General features: G+C 41.1%; 1 protein-coding gene across 2 annotated transcripts; it reads right to left on the bottom strand.

Moving 5' to 3' along the window:
• Positions 1-535: 535 nt before the first annotated feature.
• BROX (BRO1 domain and CAAX motif containing) lies at positions 536-19,425 on the bottom strand. 2 transcript variants are annotated; one of them, XM_065833942.2, is made up of 13 exons: positions 19,295-19,425; positions 17,027-17,154; positions 16,130-16,236; positions 14,512-14,608; positions 13,095-13,190; positions 12,405-12,477; positions 11,958-12,063; positions 11,367-11,456; positions 10,521-10,606; positions 8,796-8,877; positions 7,602-7,752; positions 5,609-5,768; positions 536-5,126 (listed from the first exon to the last, which is right to left on the bottom strand). In XM_065833942.2, the coding sequence occupies exons 1-13, from the start codon at positions 19,421-19,423 to the stop codon at positions 5,040-5,042; spliced, it is 1,392 nt and encodes a 463-aa protein (XP_065690014.2). In that variant the 5' UTR covers positions 19,424-19,425; the 3' UTR covers positions 536-5,039. The 2 variants fall into 2 exon arrangements, with proteins under 2 accessions (XP_065690014.2, XP_065690017.1); XM_065833945.2 differs by lacking the exon at positions 19,295-19,425 and adding an exon at positions 18,217-18,534.
• Between the last annotated feature and the right edge of the window lie 36 nt (positions 19,426-19,461).

Below are 19,461 nucleotides of genomic sequence, written 5' to 3' on the forward strand. Positions count from 1 at the left end.
AATAGAGTCCAATAGAGACTATTTTTTTTTTTCTTCTAGAAACTGTGCTAAAGCCCAAGAAGCTAAAAGCATTAGTGTATATTTACACTAAAAACTGGAAGAGTAAATCATGCCTCTGGCAATGAAAAAACACATTTGGCACCTGCTGGCAATGCAGAGAGGTGGCCAGGAACGTGCACATCCCTAATAACCCTTTCACATAGTACACAGAACACCCTACAATGTCACAGAACTTTGCAAGCACCAGGATTTTGTATGGGCATACAAAATCATACCAAATTACTTTGTCTTTTAACATAATTTTGGAAATTCTACCTCCTCTCTTCCTGCTCCATGACTCAAACTGCTTCATTCTAGCTACTACTTCCATATGCACCAAATTCGCATATCTTGCTCATTTATGTCATCCTTTGGGCATACTGCAAGGATAAAGTATTCTCTAGAATTATTACATTTTCATTAAATCGGAGTAATTAACATTCAAGACAGACTCTCTTGCTACTATAGTTAAAATTTTAAATGATGAAACAAAAACTTGACATATTAAGATTGTTTATTTTAAATGGTATTCTGAAACTTGCAATTATGTACAAATTTTCAAACTGTGAAGCTTAAGATTGCATGGTGACTGTCTTCACAAAATAAGGCTGCTCGGTCAATCTTGTCAGAGCTGATTCCACTGAAGTTTGATTATTCAGAGTACAGGATGGCATCGAGAAGGTTGTAATCCCTGAAGGCACCAGCACCCAGGGAGGCAGACCTTCCTACATAAAAAGCTGATCAAGGACTCCCTCGGTTACCATGTGACATTTGTTGGATTTGAGAGCATCACCAGTGGGGAAAGAACTGAGCGAATCCAGTTGTTGTTATGGAAAAGCCATTATGCTGCACTCAAAATCTGGAGACAGGTACCCATTACAGGGGCTCTTCCATGCCAGTCATACTTGCTGTGCTTTATTCTTCACTCAACTGGACCAGTTAGAGGAAGGAAAAAACAACAAAAACACAACAGTATTTATGTTAATGCTGAACCTTCAGTTTAGACACTAGGTGCAGGGATGGGATGTAACATATCATCCCACAGCCAACAGACAGAAACTTTTTGTTTCTCTGAATTGACAGGGAAAGCAGATGAATTACTGCCTCCTCTCATGTCCTCCTCACGCTAAAGGTAGAGATATACTTCACGAGTTTATTTTATACACAATTAAAAATACATTTTAGTAACATTTCCCATAAAAATCTTACCAACCGCACGGTACTGAAATCAGTGCAATAAAATTAAAATGTCGGGAAGGAGTCTTTACAACCTTATTGTACCAAAATGGCAACACTGGAAATTTATAAAGTGCAGAGCTGACTGTATTCTACCCAGATACATGGATCTGGTTTCGTGCTTATCCTATGAACCAATATCATCATCACAGATGCACCACATATTCATGCTGAACATTTAAGTGACCAAACGTCATCCTTAGGCTGACAGGCAAAATTCCTCTAGTGAATCCAGTGGGAGTCAGACATGAGCATCCAAAGGCCAAATTAGTCCCTCGGTTCTAGGAGTGTCACATGCTGGATGGAGATTAACTACGGTAAACGCAGGAACACAAAACATACAAGATGTGTATTTAAATACATGGAGGAAGGTATTTAAATAGAAATCTTACAAAGAGCTTTATGCTTCATTTTATAGTAGATTAAAGACAATCATTGCATTTTAAATGCATAAAACAGAGGGCCCAGCACTCCGTACTTATTTAGCTGCAGTTTTTTCCTAGTTCAGACTGGGCAGAAATTTTTAAAGACTATTTACATCAACAAGATTTGCAGTTTTAGCCATGAGGGCCTTTAAAACCAGAGAGAGGCCACAAAAACAGGCTCTTGCAGCATTAGAGTATTAAAAAGTCACCATTCAAAATACCTCATTCTCAAAAATTACTAAAGGAAATCACAATAGAAGGAATGTGGCTGCTAGGTTTCTGGATTAAACTGAAACTCCCAGTCAATTCATCCATATTCTCAAGCACATTGGACAGTTAACCTAAATACTATTTACAATTAATACTTCTTGCTACTACCCAACAAAACCAAAGAAAAAACTGCTCGTTGACTCAAAGCTCTCTAAGCTTTGCAAACTAAACAGTCTCCAGTTTCTTGGTTTTTGGTAAAACTATCCAATGTTTGCCATAGGATTTTAACTACAAGTAAACAAAGTTTGTCTTGAAAAGCAACACATGTTAAGTGAATTCGTTTGTTCCATTAGTCTATTTTTAAACTACTACATCATATTTACTGAAACAGCTATGGCATAAGAGGTTACACAGCTAGGCTTAAGTAATGCCATAATCTGACACAATCCACTTGGTTATGCCCCAAACTATTTACAGTGAACTTGATTCAAACAAACCACTTGGTTTAAGAAAGCGTCCAAAGAATTAAGATTTGCAAGTCCATGAAATAATCTTTCCTAAGAAGTTGTTTAGGAAAGATTTAGTCATGATCTGTTCATTATATTTTAAGATAACCGTATACTGAAACACACCCATGGGCAAAAGCCTCATTGGAAATGAGTCCCAGCACCCACACAGGCATTAACAAACAAGGGTAAGTCTGTGCCACAGTGTGTAGCAGATGCAAGGGAAAATGAGGGGAGGAGGGAAAATGGAATCTAGTCTGCCAGAAAGAAAATTAATTAGGTTGAGACATCTACATATGAACACACACAGGCATCTGAAAAACAATGAGTAACTAAAAAATCCTTATTATGAAACTGAGTTAAATGCATCTTGATCCTTAAGGGGGCGGGCAGGCTAAGCAAATGTAGATGACTATAGCTGTAATACATTTTCAGGAGAATTAAAATCTGCATAGGCAAAGCAGGTCTATGCTCCATTCTGGCAAAACGTAAGCTGGTCTTTTAATAATGCAAGAAGACTAAACAGTCAACTGATCAAGTTATAAACAGATCTGAGAAACTCTCCATAAAACATATCCCAGATCCCTGTGCTGCATCAGAAGAAACAGATCAATTTTACATATAAATTCTTCTTCTTACTTATTATTCTCTATCCACCCAAGCCCGTGCAGAACAGAAACTTCTTCCAAAGCAATTCAGCTGATTTTACACTTATTTTTGTGTCCAGAACTGGCTGAAAGAAAAAATATCCATCACTGGAAGCAATGAGTTCTGCACTTGATTTACCCACTAGAGCCAGCATTAAGATCCTCTCTGCCTCTTGCAGCACTGATTTCTGTAGTTTGGTCCAGTATCTCAGGAAGAGTCTTGAGTTTCCTATTAACCTCCTCAACCACTTTTGTTGGCCTTCAAGGAGCTACACACTGGCCCCTCTAAGCTAAGTTACTCTAAGTCCCATCAAAGATTTCTAACAGAAGCAGTGAATTATTACACAGTGGAAGATTAACTGATCTAAGCAGTACAAAATGAGGAACATATTTACAGTACATGGTGTTTCAAAAAGATAGTGATTTCAAATTAGGTCCGTATCTCTGCAACCGTGAAACACCCACAAATGTAACTCTTATAGACCATACAGCAGGTGGAGGGAACATAGAGCATTTATAAAAATATTACTAAAACTTGATAAGTCATTAAACCATGTGTAAATTTTTGTTTAATTGTAACATGTTTGGTCCATCTTATTGAAACAACTTGTATACATATAAGTGCATATGCAATCATGTTTTGTTGAAACTGGAACATTTTCAGGCTGTTCAGTTTCTTTCTCAGGTAAAGTGAAGCGCAGCAACCGGCACCCAGAGACTGCAAGGCCCTGACTTAAACACACGAATCATATTCTTTTGCATTTGCAGCAAATCAGAAAGTTATGTTTTTGTTGACACAGGTGTTTTGCAGTGCTCAGCACTAAAGAACGTTATCACATTTTCCACAGCAGGCAAAAATGGAAGAAGCAAGTTCTACAAAATACTTTCTTTCTCAGTCTTGACTGGGCTTGGCTTTTGACAAGTTCTCTTCATAAAGAGCTGATTTTAGTGCAATACTGCAAAAGCTGAGAAATAGCCGTGTTTATATGGCATAAAGGAAATCTCGAGCTTGGCTTCCCAGTTGTGTCACCAGCTCTTCAGCTCACCTTTCCTGCCTGTTCTCCTAACAGCTTGTAGACTCTATCCAGACGGAAACACAGCATCTTCATTACCATTCCATTACCTTATGCATGACCACTGTATGCACCCAGATGGAGCTTCTTTAGTGCCAGGAGATTTTAACTGTCTGCAGCTTTCAAACTTACCAAATCTTTCAATATTCAAAAACTTCACATGAATGACACTGTGATGCGTTACTTTTAAGCACTTTCATATTACTTGCTGCATCACTTTCACATATACTTTGATATGAAAGGATTTAAATATAAGGACAGACGAGCTAAAGTACCTTACTACAAATTCTGACATAAGAACCCTAATTTTCAGAGGAATGGAGGCTAATCATTTCAGAAGAATATAAATTGTGCTCCAGTTACGCCGAACCTAAGGTTTTCCAAGTTCTGTGAAAGTCCGATGAAATATCATAGGAGTGTTACAAACCAAACACAGATTTTCCTCACTCACTACAATTGAGTGAATCGGAACATGACAGGGTGTTAAGCCTAAATGACAAAACCTGAATAAATATAATGGTGCATGCAAACTTTTGTTTGCAGAATTTGACATTATAGAGCATATAATTTAATGGAAAAATCCTCAAGTGCTACAAACATGATACTTCCTTTGCTATTTGTGGGTGGAAACTAAACCCACAAAAAGAAACTCTCTAGAGGCACAACAGGAACATTTAAGCCCGCTCATTCTGTGATATCCCACTAAAACCAAAAATCAGTCAGATATAAATAAACTCCTAGAAATCCACCACATTCTCGAGAATTATAGACGCGTACTAACACAAGTAAATTAAATTAGTCTTCTAAATTAAAAAAAAAGAATCAGAAAAAGGGAGATCAGAACTAAAGCCCCAGAGTCCAATTAATAGAGTTTCAAAGTGAAATCAAAGCACTTATTGGCACTTAAGAAATGTGGCATCCACTGTCTTTTTGAGGCTTTATATCTGGTTCCTTCAGAGGTTTTACTTCTTCATCTGGTTTTGGTTTAGTCTGCAAAAAAGAAGGAAAAAAAAACCCTAAATACCACACGTATCAACCACTGTGTCTGCACGGTATTTTTATGCACAGCTAACTTTACATATTCTAATCTAATAGCCCCCCTCTTTTCAAGGCTGAAGGCTTTGAGCAAGCCTCAAGCAAGGGAGAAAAGCCTAATATTCTCTGTTTCAGCATCCTTAAATGAATCCTTTTCTGAAAAAAGAATCTTTATATAGCATTCACTCCTGTAATATTTCAGCATCTTATAAAGAATTTCCTCCTTTTCAGCACTTAGAGAAAAGAAGATTCCTAATTTCCAGAGGCAGAGAGGTTAACTGCCTTGCCTCCCAGTACAGTGGAAATGTGAGCTCAGTGGTAGCCTCGTGTCTGTGTCCTGCACTGAGCTGGGGAGCATTACAGAACAGCAAAAAGTAACTCCCTATTATACACAAAATAAAGCTAATGGGAAATAACAGTACATAATATTATCTTACAGTGTCATCCTTCGGCCTCTTGGTGAGATCAAATGCTGCGAGTGCTTCAGGAGTCCAATGTGCGTTCAAGGCAGGAAATTCAAAAGGAACAGGCTCTACTAAGCCATAGTTAGCTTTCAGTTCCAGCTGGGGAGCCTCTGCTGGCACCTTCTGAAAATAGCTGTAATAGAATCAAGCAACACAGTTAAAACACAACGTGCTATCTCTGCAAGCCTCCTTCGCAATTCTAAAGAAAAACAATCTGGGTTTTTACAGTGGTAATCACTGCTGCGCTCTTCCATTTCATGAAGGCACCCTCCAACATGCCTTCTGTCAGCAAGTTTCACAAGAACAAAAGCAATTCCTTCTTGGTATTGTTCATCGCCTAATAGCTTGGTGGGTTTTTTCCTATTTAATAGCCATTATTCCCAGCGTGTTCAATAAGAAGAGCACCTTTTGTCCTAAAAGACCTTCAAAATCTAAACGAGGACTTAAAATACTTCCCAAGGAAGATGAAGACGACAGTTCTTTTCCTGTATCAGTCTTAATGTGCCACAGTGCGTAACAGCAACCACACTGCAACACCCACGAAGACCTGCTACAACATAAAGCCTGAATGAGGGTATAAATCTACCCTCGGCAAACCAGCAAGAGCTGAAAACTGGCAAATACTGACACATGCTACTTTGTTCCTCTTCTGCAGCAGAGCTCTGTGGGAGGCACCCCCCCAAAAAAGGTCAATGGGTATCTGGTTTCTCTTTAAAGTGTGTTTCTAGAGGAACATGGATTTGTTGAAATCTCCTGCATGCTGCTGTTGTAAGCTATGACACTGGTGAGTAGAACTAAAAGCAGAGCTGAGAATTTCTCTTCCTATCTGCAGTTCAGCTTGATGTACTTGACAATCCTTTTAGTTTAGTCAATTCCACTATTATGCAGGTCTTTAAATATCATAAAAAAGGAAATAACAAACATGTTATGGAATACTACATCATAAGAAAAGGGGAGAGGACAAAGAAATGAGTAAACGAATTCTAAAACCAAACTAATCTTGCTATTTTAAACTGCTTCCAAACTCTTTTGGGAAGGGGCATTAACTAACAGAAAGCCCAATCCACAATATAAATTATACTTCGGCTGGTAAAGCTCCTAGCACCCTAAGCATATTCTTGACTGAAGACGTAGAATCATATAGTCATAGAACAGTTTGGGTTGGAAGGGACCTTCAAAGCTCATCCAGTCCAACCCCCTGCAATGAGCAGGGACATCTTCAACCAGATCATGCTGTTCAGAGCCCCATCCAGCCTGGCCTTGAATGTCTCCAGGGATGGGGCATCTGCCACCTCTCTGGGCAACCTGGGCCAGTGTTTCACCACCCTCATTGTAAAAAATGTCTTCCTTATGTCTAGCCTGAAAATCTCCTCTAGTTTAAGAACATCACCCCTTGTCTTATCGCAACAGGCCCTGCTGAAAAGTCTGTCCCCATCTTTCTTATAGGCCCCCTTTAAGCACTGAAAGGCTCTAATAAGTTCTGCCCAGGCCCTTCTCCAGGCTGAACAGCCCCAACTCTCTCAGCCCGTGTTTTGACCTCCCTGCCAGCAAAGCAGAATTAGCTCCCAGTCTTCTCCATTTACCCTCTGTCCTCTTTTGCCTACTAGATCCCAGCAGCTGGGCAGAAGGCACTGGACCAACACAGCAACCACTGCAGGACTTTTTCTTGTGCAGAAGGAAAAGAAACGAAGTGGGTGAGGAATGAAGGAAGAAAACTGCTTATCTTCTCCATCACGTCAGTCCAACCCACCCCAATGGGCTGGCACAGAACACAAGGAAGGTGACAGCATAGACCCATAGCAAATCTGCTAAGATCAAATTAGGGAATTGCAAATTTATCTTGAAGTTACATGCCATGCTCTGAAGGAATCTAAGAAGAGTAAAATTTACTATCCCATCTTGAAATAAAGGCAAACAAGGTAATAACAGTTCATATAGAGTACTGTACCAATCACAGATTACTTACATGAATCCATTCTCTCTCTGGCATTTTTCTAGTGTGTTCTTAATCAAACTTCCTAATTTCCTAAAGAAGAGATGTCCAGAGGGTTTGGCAGTAGTCCCAGGCCCTTTGGTTTCTCCATATTCTTTGCACAATGCTTCAGCCTTGGCAAAAACTTTGCAAGAAAGAAATGTAATAAAAATCATTTATGGTGACTGTTAAATCATGGTTCTGATCTACAGTGCTTCAGTTTTAGGAGATACCAGAATCCATTCAGGCTTCTTGCTTTTTAGAAACAAAAATAAACTACCTCAAAGGCAGCACTTCCAGTCAAGATTTACTACATCCAAAAAGTAACTAGGAACACAAAAAAATAAAAGATAGCTTTTTGGGTAGGAAGATGCAGGAAAGCATTCTTAAATGTGGGGCAAAATACAACAATAAGCCTAAGAACTGTGCCACATGGTAGGGAAAAAAAGGGTATGAAGGTGTCCATGCACAGCAGATGCTTCGAAATAAAAAATACTTAATATGGAGTGGGAAAAGGAGCACTCTTCTCTGAACAGTAGGTATGGTAAAAACCACAGTATTTGGTTTACTGAAAGTAATCCAGTTTAGTTTGTTCTTAATAAATTATTTTTATTTATTTTAACAATTAATATTAAAAGTTTCCAGTCTGATGATCTGAGCATTTTTTTATATATTGTGGTAAAGTTACACAGCGTGGGCCATCAGGGTAACAATAGCTTTGAAGGGAAAAGGATGGGCAGAAGACCCTGAAGTACTGCAAACTTCCTTTAAACTACCTTTAAGATTAACAGAAAGGAAATAAGTTACTGAAACCAGTTAAAAAACAATCAAATGTGGTCTAGCTTTCCTATTTAACATAAGACAGAGCAACCTCCAAAGTAGAAAAGGCTGCAGTAATTTAACATCCAGACCAGAAAAAGCAATGACCAGACAATTGATTTTCACACTGTATTGCAGGCAGCTCCAAGCCAATCTTCAACAGCTTAAGAAGTGAGGATGAAATTTCCTGCAGCACTGTTACAAAACAGTCTTTGGTAAGACAAAGAATAATACACTGTCTCTGTTCGGAAGTGTGCTGGATTTTCACCAGGTGACAGATAAAATCTTAAGTTTCTAAGAGACCAAAAAAACACCATATGGCAAAATAAGAGAGACGTCATCATCAGACCCTGTCTCAATCACACTTACATTTTTCCGATTCCTGCAGAGATCTGATTGCTTCCCCGCATTTATCACTCGCCAGCAAAGTCTGGCCATGGTAACAGTATGCCTAAGAGGGGAGGACAAAATTGTTAGCAACATCATCGGGCTCTTCATGCGCCAATTCACCTCAGCTCTTCCTTATATCAGAGCTGCACCTGTCTGAAGCTGCCATTCCCAGCAGGTAGCTGATAATTTGGGAACGCAATTCAGAGCGGTGTTCACTGAACAATGCGGTTCAACACAAACACCATGACGCAGGTATGAAGTAAGCTGGCTTAAGTCTAGTCAAGAGTAATTTTGAGCTTCATGAAAGTCATTTTACCAAAAGCACTAGCGTATACTCTAATTTAAACCTCTCTTTCTCTTGATATCAATATCCAGCATTAAGTCCCACCACAGAATGAGGATGAATCCCAGTCAAGTTTACAAAGCAAAAACTCCAAAAACTACAATCACCTCAACACTCAAAAAATGCATCTGAAACAAACGTCCTTGAATCCAGCAGAGATGAGGCATTTGGCTGCTTGAGATAATTTGCCATAGTCCAAATAACTTTTCCACCCCAAAAAGTTCCATTCCTTCACACTTATGTATGAGGACAGTATTGTGATAACTGAATGGCTTCTTTTCTATTGTCAGGAAGGAGTTGCTGAGTTTAAATACTAACTACCATAGGTAAAGGAACAATCCCATGAACTAATGCTTACCTTGTATACAGAATCACAGAATCACAGAATGTTAGGGATTGGAAGGAACCTCAAAAGATCATCCAGTCCAATCCCCCCGCCAGAGCAGGAACACCCAGATGAGGTTACACAGGAAGGTGTCCAGGTGAGTTTTGAATGTCTCCAGAGAAGGAGACTCCACAACCTCACTGGGCAGCCTGTTCCTGTGCTCTGGTACCCTCACTGAGAAGAAGTTTCTTCTTAAATTTAAATGGAACCTCCTGTGTTCCAGTTTGTACCCATTACCCCTTGTCTTATCATTGGTTGTCACTGAGAAGAGCCTGGCTCCATCCTCGTGACGCTCACCCTCATACCTTCCGTTAATGTCTCTTCTGAAAGTATAGCAAGTGTTACCCAAATCTACCCTTGCCCATCTTACACAAATTAAAAAAAAGAACACAAGATACCACAGCTCTGACCCTCTCTCACCTCTCAAACTTGCTGATAAGGCAACCAGCTTTCAGCTACAGGTTTAAAAGAGAAAGACAATTGTGTCAGATGCTTGGTTTAGGCCTTTTTTTACAGAATGAAAGAGCCAGATTACAGGCTGCGTCAGGTTGTGAGAAATAAAGTGCAAACTGAGCAGCTGATGATTCCAAGTGCCACCATACTTGCTAAGAGATCAGTTACACAAAAAGGGACAGCACTTGGAATGGTACCTAAACATTACTTGATGCAGTTTCATTCAGGGTCTTCAAAAAGATGATAAGCTCAGAATGTTGCCTAGAAATAGATTGTGACTAAGATAATGGAAGACAAGTATTATGATCAACTGAAATGGCTTCACTTAACAATATGTAATCACAATAAATTCCACACTGCAGTAGTTTCCCTTGGCTCAACAAAAACACTTTAAAGGCCCTTGACACTGCACGGTCTCTCTTCACAGCATGGAAAGGAAGTCAGGGCAATACTGAGCCCCCATTACCCATCCAGCCCTTACACAATATTAAAAACTGTGACTGATGTCAACCGAAGTACTTACATAGGCCATATAGAAACAGGTCTTCAAGTTTAAGTACTTCCGCCATTTACCTGCATAGGTTGGATCCAAACTGGATAACGTTTGGTCTGCGAATTCATATGTAAAGTTATTCTTTAAGGCATTTCCATAAAGAAAAATCTGCCCCCTCCCCCTCAAAAGACAGAGTTCTTAAACTTAGCAATAGATCTTAACTACAAAGTAGCCAGACATAAATTACTCCTGCAAAGGCACAGAGAAACTGAGAAAAAACCACAAAAATACGCAGTTTATTGAGCTATCATGCAGTTGTCCCTAGAATTCCTGAAACTGCTGTTTTCTATGTTTGGAAGGCTAATTTTCCTAAGTATTTTTAGGCAGCATTTCAAGTAGTGACCTATAATAACGTACATATGTTATACTGACTCCTGTATTTCTGCACTTTTCCCACTTGCCTCAGCAAGCCCACAGATCAGGTCACTCATTTGGAAGGATGTACATAATTAGCCCGCTGCACAGTCTGCAACATAATCTGCTGCCCAATGACAGCTGAAACACACTTCATTTACATCAAGCCATTTGTTTGTTGTTATTACATATTCTCAAGATATTACCCTGTCTTCTTTCTCCCCACACTAACATTTCCTACCATGAGCTACAGAAAAAGATTCCCACAGAAACAAAAGGTCTTATCAAAATATATCTGTTAAACTGATAACTGAAGCCTCAAATGCACTAAACAGAAGCTAAATATACAAAGCACATCCCCTTAGAAACAGTATTAATACTGCAATTGATGGGTGGGTGAAGTAAGTCTGCTGGCAAGAAGGCATAAACCAGGTCACTAAGGAGAGAAAACAAGGCACTTACCAGCTTTTTGGTAGAAGTTAGCTGTTTCATAAGCAAGAGCAGCTATTAGTCCTGGATTGTGTTTCAGCTCAATAGCCCGAGCAATAGTCACTGAAAAAAAAAAATAAATCCACACCACAGTTGAAAATTTAATTGTAAATGTCACATTGAATCAAAGAAGGCATTTAGCATTTAAAAACCCCTGTGTGAGGAGAAAACAAGCATTGTGCAGTCAAGCAAACTGCAGAATAAAGACAGATTGTTTTTTAGATAGAATGATTCCAAATTAATCAAAAACCTGAAGCAAGGTTAATCTGAAGGTTAGTCTGGTAAACATATGCTGTAAAGGAAGTTGGGATTTATGTTAGGTAAGCATGGTGGTAAAGAGACTGCATGAAAGGAAAAAAGAAGAGGGGAAGAATGTTCTTCCACAGTGGTTACATCTGTAATATCAGACTGATTTTTGGCATCTTTCTCCTATAATTTTAACTTCAGTTTCTTTAAATGCAACCCACCCCATGAAGCCACAGCAAGTAGATTCCACAAGATGTCCCAGAAAGCCACAGAGACTGTCATTTCCCATCCCCAACAAACACATATATTCGAAGATACCTTCTTGAGCTTCAGCTTGGCACTGTATGATGTAAGAGTCTATAAGCCGAGCTTCTAAATCTCTTCCCTTTTCCACAGGCGTAATCAATTTTGGAATATGACTTTCCTAAGTATAAAGCAAATCTCAGAGTTAGTTTAGGCTTAATACCAGTGCTATCAATGCAAAGCAAGTCCTAAATGGATAGGACACTGAGTGAAGGTCCCAACATGACCAGTTGCATGGCTCGCATGTGCTACTGGGCAGACAGACCAGTCACTCTTCCACTGCCACTGGGAAAGAGTAGCAAGGATTGAGTGGTAGCACAACACATTAATACCTCTTTTTTTTCCTCTATCAGTCAGATAGCCTGAGGCTTTTGTTTATTCAACAACCTCGTCAGAAAAACAAAGCCTTTTCAAGTACTTGAAGACAACTTAGAGAATGGACAGCAAAGACAGTTTTTCTACCTTCAGGTGTTTAAAAATCCCAGCTGCTATCTTCAGGCTTCTGTGAACATCTTTTGCTTCATCTTCAGTTATACTAAGAATGCAGAACGAATCAATGAAATTTTAGTTAGAAAAGTGTCATTTAGTCCTACCTCCTGCTTTGAAGCAGGACTATCACCAACGGTCGATGAGGTCAGTTGTGGTTTTGTCTAGATGAATCTTGAATCCTTCAAGAATGGAGAGTCCACTAACTCTCACAGCAACCTGTGCCTCTGCTGTGCTACACTCATGGTAATGAAGTTTCTTACAGTGTCTAATCATTAAATAATCAAATAGAACTCCCTTGAAAAAAGAAATGCAAGACCTTGTAATGACTTTCAAGTAAAAGGTAGCCTCAGTGTTAAAAGCCAAAGCTTTTGAGAATCTCAGTTTTGTACCTGGACATTCGGAGCAGGACTGAGGAAGGGTTTATTTACAGCTGACGCGCTCTCTATGCCACAGCCACATGGTACTAGTACACTTTGTTCACAGATGCAAGAAGGGACTGAAGCGCACCTGGGCATCACAGCACATGAACGAAGGCCAACAGCCTCCGTGAACTCCTGCTGTCTCAGTTGGACATGCACTACAGCAGTCAACACTCAGAATCTGCTAAATTTTTTGGTGGAATATTGTTGTAATGGAATTACTAAGAAAAGAAAAAACACTTACTCTTCTTTTCCAGCAAGTCTTGATGCATATTTTGTGTACCACAGAGCAACATTAAATCCCATGGAAACCAGTTCAAACACTGCATCCTGCTGAGCGCTAAAGAAAGAGACAAAAACCCCCCAGACAAACCCCCAAACAATTTAATTATTTCCATTTTGTTCTGGCTAGCTCTCTCTGCTGATAGGTCACATAGCATAGGTTGATATTTCTCCCCATAAAATACTTTTCATTTAAGAAATAAACAATTTCAAATTCAGAACCTCCTACTTGCTGAACTGCCTAAAAGAGACTTCAATTTTTACTTATTCCCTTTAAGAGCTCATAGTTACAATTTCCCACATTCACATGCCTACCCTTCCCATTTGGGAACTTTTATTTTAAAACAGTAACTTGAGATTTGTTTAGTTTTGGGTGTGGCTGACATTTTTCCTTTTTTTTTAAAAAAAGAAGGCACATTTTGTGGAAAGCCTTGCTCTGGAATGTCTACTTTAAAGTTGTGGCTGCTAAGTTAATAAGTCAGACTCTATTACATCTCCCTCAAATGAATGTTCTTGCAAGTATTTATGTAACTGCAGTCAAATGGTGTGTGCAAATAGCAGGAAATTTCAGAAGCTAGAAACATGGTCTTTGAAACAAGTGAGCTTGCAATCAAAAGCTCAGTATATCTTAGGAACTAGTAATATTTTAAAGAAAGGTGTGGGAGTAGGAGGAATAATGTCATACACAAAAGTGTGTATGACCATCAGAAAATTAGAAGAAGGTCTTAATCAATAGATTGTCTTCCAAGGGCGAAAGCAGCTTTGAGGAAGTCGAGCACTTCTAGATAAAGCTTGACAAATTTTTAAGTGTGGTTATACAACACAATTATCTACAATAGCAAGAGAGGATTGAATAATCCAGAAGGTTACAGATCTATATTCCTACTTAAAACAGAAGCTTTGTTTGTTTGTACAAGGGGTACATGTACTAGGAGCTTCAGAGGACAAGAACAAAATCACATCTTCAACAACATCTGTACTTCAAAAAAACCTCAGAAGATACTGGTCAGGCAATAATGCCAAATGGAAAAGTTTTTAACTGTAGCAATTTATGTTATCATATTCAGTTCACCAATATTCTCAAGTTTCTTCTTTGTACTGCTCATCCCAATGGTAGATATAGTTTGTAGATCAACTATGACACAATGGATCCTTGTACCATTATCATGTGTTATCACACCTTTACATAAAGGCAACACATGCTTCAGAACACCTAATACAGTACTGGAATTAGCAAAAATGCAAAGCAACAAGTTTTTGGAAATTACTTTGTGTCCAACATTTCTCTACACTTCTAAGTTTTCCTTCATACACATGCATATACGTGACAGACCAGAAGCAAACAGCTGCATTCCCTGTAACCATAAAAGCATACCGACCTCGGAACGTGGCCTTGCAATGTGTCCGTCCACTTGAAATTCTGAATATATCGCAACTTGCATTCTTGAGAAGAGTCATCCAGTGAAAGGATAAAACCTGTAGAATAAAAAAATGTACAGACTTGCAATCTCAAAGTAAGAAACAGAAACAAGTAATGAAGGAATGGCGATCAATGACAATATGGATATAGATAAAGGAATGTTTCTTGCTGTACCACTCAAAAAACTCAGGTGACTTGCTGAGGCATTTATTCCTCAGTATCTCAAAAACAAGACATGCAAAAACCAAACTGGCTATAAAAGAAACTCTTTGCCCAGCAGATTACCAACGGAACCCTGTCAGTCAGCCCTGGGATGGCTCAAGGAAAATGCTGCAGATGTCTGCATGGCCCATATGGTGATTGGTTGCGAGTTGGACGGACCCAGGTATGGGACAGCTGAGGCTGCAGAAGGTGAGTGAGTGACTGTCCCTGGCAACATAGAGGCGACCGGGATATTCCAAAAAAAGTTGCCTGGTCAACAGGGGGATGAAAAAGGGCTTGCAAGCACGGACTCACCCAGTCATCACCTCTTTTTGTCTCCAGGGCTACAGGAAACTGGTTCTTTATGTCCAGCTTCCCAGAAAGCAGCAGTGAGTGGGATGAAGCTCAGGTTAGGGGATGCACAAATGTCAGCATATGCGGCCCAAGAAGGAATTTTTCAGGGAGGAGCAAGATGGGCCTTGGCCTGATCAGGTCTTGCAGACTTCAAGAACTCAAGACTTGCAACAGCAGCTATTGGGGCTATAGCTCTAGGTGCTGTCACATGTTAACAAAGACAGAAAATACTCAGTATTTTCATGTAACCAAGCATGATGCTTTCCTGAAGAAATTCTCTGAATCTTGTCTGCAGCAAACACAGTCTGTCGTGTTACCTTATCTAGAATGTCTCATTAGGATACACACCCCCACAGAATAAGGTAACTACACCAACTTGAGCTGCTTCACTCCCAGCAGAGTGAAAGATCACACAGTTTCCATGAATGAGCTAATTCCTGCAACTCAGTCCTATGAAACTTGCCCGAGCACCTGACTGCTGAGAGAGAGTTATCAGAATATTGGCAGCAGAAAGTTTTCAAGTGAACACATCATCACAGGTGACCATCTACTGAAAATGTGGATACTATGCTAATAAGAACCTGTTTATACCTAAGACAAGCAGCAGCAGAAGGGTAAACGTGCAAAAAGTCTACTATCTAGCACCAGACAAACCAGAAATTTACACCGAAGAGCAACGCCTATCAATTCAATTTATACTTAAGAAGCAATTCACCACAATCTAAGAGACAAATAAACATTTTCTCCTCCAGCAGGAAGCAGAATGAGGTTAAAAGCAAGAGAAGAGGAGTTTCTACACTTTGTACTGGCACGGTCACAAAGGACAGTGAAAGTTGTAGAAAGAGCCTGGCAAGTACCCATGACTGGCATCAAGGATAGAACCTGTGAAGATACTCTCCTTCCTAAAAAGTGCAAAGCTTCTTTACGGAAAACTAGCACAATACACATTCTGAGAACTATCATTACAACTCAAATTATACACCTTCCAATTTATTATTAGTATTGCTAATAAACTTTCCTACCTTGCAAGAGTGAGAAGTACAAGTCAGTTGCATTCTTCATCATTTCTGGATTACAACTTGAGTCTGTAAACAGCTCCAAAAGTCGTGTTCGAGATAATCTCAAATCACTGTGTGGAGGGGGGGAAAAAAAGAAAAAAAGAAACCTAAGAAATTCTACCTCAAAATGTACTATTATGAAAGTACCCACCCATGCATACGACCACCCTTTGGGCTAAGAAAGTGAAGCTAAGCATTCTATGTAGCTATCTGAAGGCAAGGCAAGGTACTTTATGAGGACAATGCAAACAAATACAGGGAAAAAAAAAAACTTCCTTTCTCCTCTAGATACATGTGATTGCGTCTTTAGTTTAAAGTGCAAGCTATTCTGGAAAGACAGTAATAGATAATCAGTACTCAGTATCAATCTGACACAAACTAAAATAACCATGCTGTTATCTTCTGAGAGGTTGGGTGCAGGGGGATGGAAGTAAAAAGTAGGAACATTCTTCAGCATTAGAACGGGATGAGCATATGAAGAGAGAAGAATAGATCTGCAAGATAATATGAGATCTCTTTTCATTATAATCCTATCTACAATAGAACATTCATGCCTTATTCACTTATGGAAATTACTTAAGTAATCTTTTGCAGAAGAAAGCACAGTCATCAGAAAGACAATGAAATGTTTGGTCTTTTGCCTCTGCATTATGATAATAGGCCTTGCTATACCCTAAGAGACTTGAAAACTGGATAATTCGTTCTTTGTAACTAAATATTCAGTGTTATCAGTGTCTTATTGTCTCCTAGCCTACACATTTCTAGTCATCTTCAGAACAAAAACTGAAGAGTAACCATCACTTTTAAGGATGTCCTCCAAACTGTGAGAGACAGAGTGAATTTAATTGTAAATACACTTACTTGCAAATCTTTGTTGCAGCTGGAGTGGTAGCTACCCCATAAAAATTGAATGAAACAGGAGCTGTAGCCTTCAAAGGGTTGCGATGAAACCAGTGTGTCATCTTTCTATAGTGTTGTTTACACCAAATCTAAGATGTGGAAAGAAATGAAGAGCTGTAGGGACAGGTACAACTGAGGTGCTATATACGTCATGTTTCTCAGCTCACAAAACTATATTCCAAATGTAAACAACTAGGAAAGAAATTAATTTGCAAAGTTATATATAACTACATATATGAAATTAATTTTTTTCCCATTTGAAACATTAAGCTTTCATGGACCTTGTCCTTAACCTATATGTGCTTTGTTTGAAACTTTCGCTCTGTTGAAATACATGTTTTCTGAGGCAACTATTCTAAGTATGGCAAAAAACATATAACCTTCTTTGTTCTACATTACTGCATACTTTCTTACTCTTAAAAAAAAAAAAAACAACCACAGTTGTCACCCCCGCATGTCATTTGTAGGTGTATTTCAATTCCATGAGGTCATTATATTGCATTAAGTCAATATATAACCATTGAGTCAACTGGGTCAATATAACCTTTTGTTGTAGCACCATTGATATTGGATGAAACTGTGATTATACACTCGCTGCTGCTGAATACATGGACATACATACATGCCCCAGACTTGGGTAAAGTACAGCTAAAATAGGCCATCTTTTCTCTTTTACCTCCATTTCAGAGAGCCCTTATAAGAGAAGCACTCCAATGAGATGCTTTTACAAGCTTTCAACAAGAAAAATGGATGAGAGGATAAAACACAAAGGGCACAAGTCAAACCAAGGGAGGTCTGTACTGGGTAAAAGCAGCAGCTCAATCACGGTGAGGACAGTCAGCCTGAGGAACAAGTTGCCCAGAGAGCTTGTGAGATCTGCATCCTCACAGGCTGTCACGACCTCACCAAACCTGGCGCTGAGGCACCTGGAGTGCCCCTGGTCCCTGAGTAGGACCCGGGCCCCGAGCCCTCCCTGCACCTTCCTGAACCTCCAAGTTGATTGTTACAATAGTTACAAATATTGTTACAAATAAGTAAAAGAAGAGATCTGCCAAGCAGAGCCCTGCCAGCGCACAGGCCTTCCTGCCTGAGCGTGTCAGTGCTTGTTTGTCATGTCAGCGCCTGTCGTGACAGGATAAACCTCCACCCACCTGGTTGCCCGATGAAAGGTGCTGTGGCACGGCTCGCTCGCACCCCAGAACGGGCGCGGTTTGACTGGCACTCAACGAGACCTTCCGTGGCCGAACGGCCGTCACCTCGCACAGCACAGGGCGGTTTGCTCGGCGGGGGCCCGCCCGGTGCCTCAGCCCCGCGGCACACACAGACCGCCCCGGTGTGAGGCCTCTTCCCCCGCAGCAGCTGCGGAGCCACCCGGCTCCCCGCGCTCCGCCGGCACCTGCGGGCCTCCCTGACACCGGGACGCTCCCGGTCACAGCCCCGCCGCCACTTCCGCCCGGCCCTGCCCGCCTCTCGGCGCTACGTCATGCACGCACCGCTGCAGGCAACGCCAGCGGAGAGCCGATGGTATCCCCCCGTGCGGTACGGCGGGCCGACCGCATCGATCCCGCCGGTTATCACAGAATCACGGAATGTTAGGAATTGGAAGGGACCTCCAAACATCATCCAGTCCAATGGGGGGATGGAGCAGGAACACCCAGATGAGGTTACACAGGAAAGCGTCCAGGCGGGTTTTGAATGTCTGCACAGAAGGAGACTCCACAACCCCCCTGGGCAGCCTGTTCCAGTGCTCTGGCACCCTCACTGAGAAGAAATTTCTTCTTAAATTTAAATGGAACCTCCTGTGTTCCAGTTTGAACCCATTACCCCTTGTCCTACCATTGGTTGTCACCGAGAACAGCCTGGCTCCATCCTCGTGACGCTCACCCTTTTACATATTTATAAAAATGAATGAGGTCACCCCTCGGTCTCCTCCGAGCTAAAGAGCCTCAGCTCCCTCAAGCCTTTCCTCGTAAGGGAGATCCTCCACTCCCTTCATCATCTTCGTGGCTATCCCGCTCCTTTCGCCGGGTGACCCCAAACGACGGCCGCCAGCCCCGCCGCTGCGGTCCCTCCCGGGGCAGCTGACACAGGCACGGCCATGCCCCAGAGTCCTCCCTCGGTAGGAACTCTTCAACATCACAGAGGGAGTGGGACGGTGGCCCGCGGCGGCACCGGCCCTCCTGGACGGGTGACCCGGCTGTGGTGGTGCACAGGGGCACCGCTGCTTACCTGGGGCCCCACCCGCGGCGGCACGGCCTGGAGCGGACGAGCGTTCCAGTCCCTTCCCGGGCGCCGCCACCGAGACCCAGCTGGGAGGGCGGAGCCCTCGGGAGCCACGTGACCACCGCCATGACACATACCGAGGCGGAAGTCTCCGCTTTGCTCCCTCCTCTCAC

The sequence above is a fragment of the Patagioenas fasciata genome, chromosome 3 (assembly GCF_037038585.1).
Source record: "Patagioenas fasciata isolate bPatFas1 chromosome 3, bPatFas1.hap1, whole genome shotgun sequence".
Lineage (NCBI taxonomy): Eukaryota > Metazoa > Chordata > Aves > Columbiformes > Columbidae > Patagioenas > Patagioenas fasciata.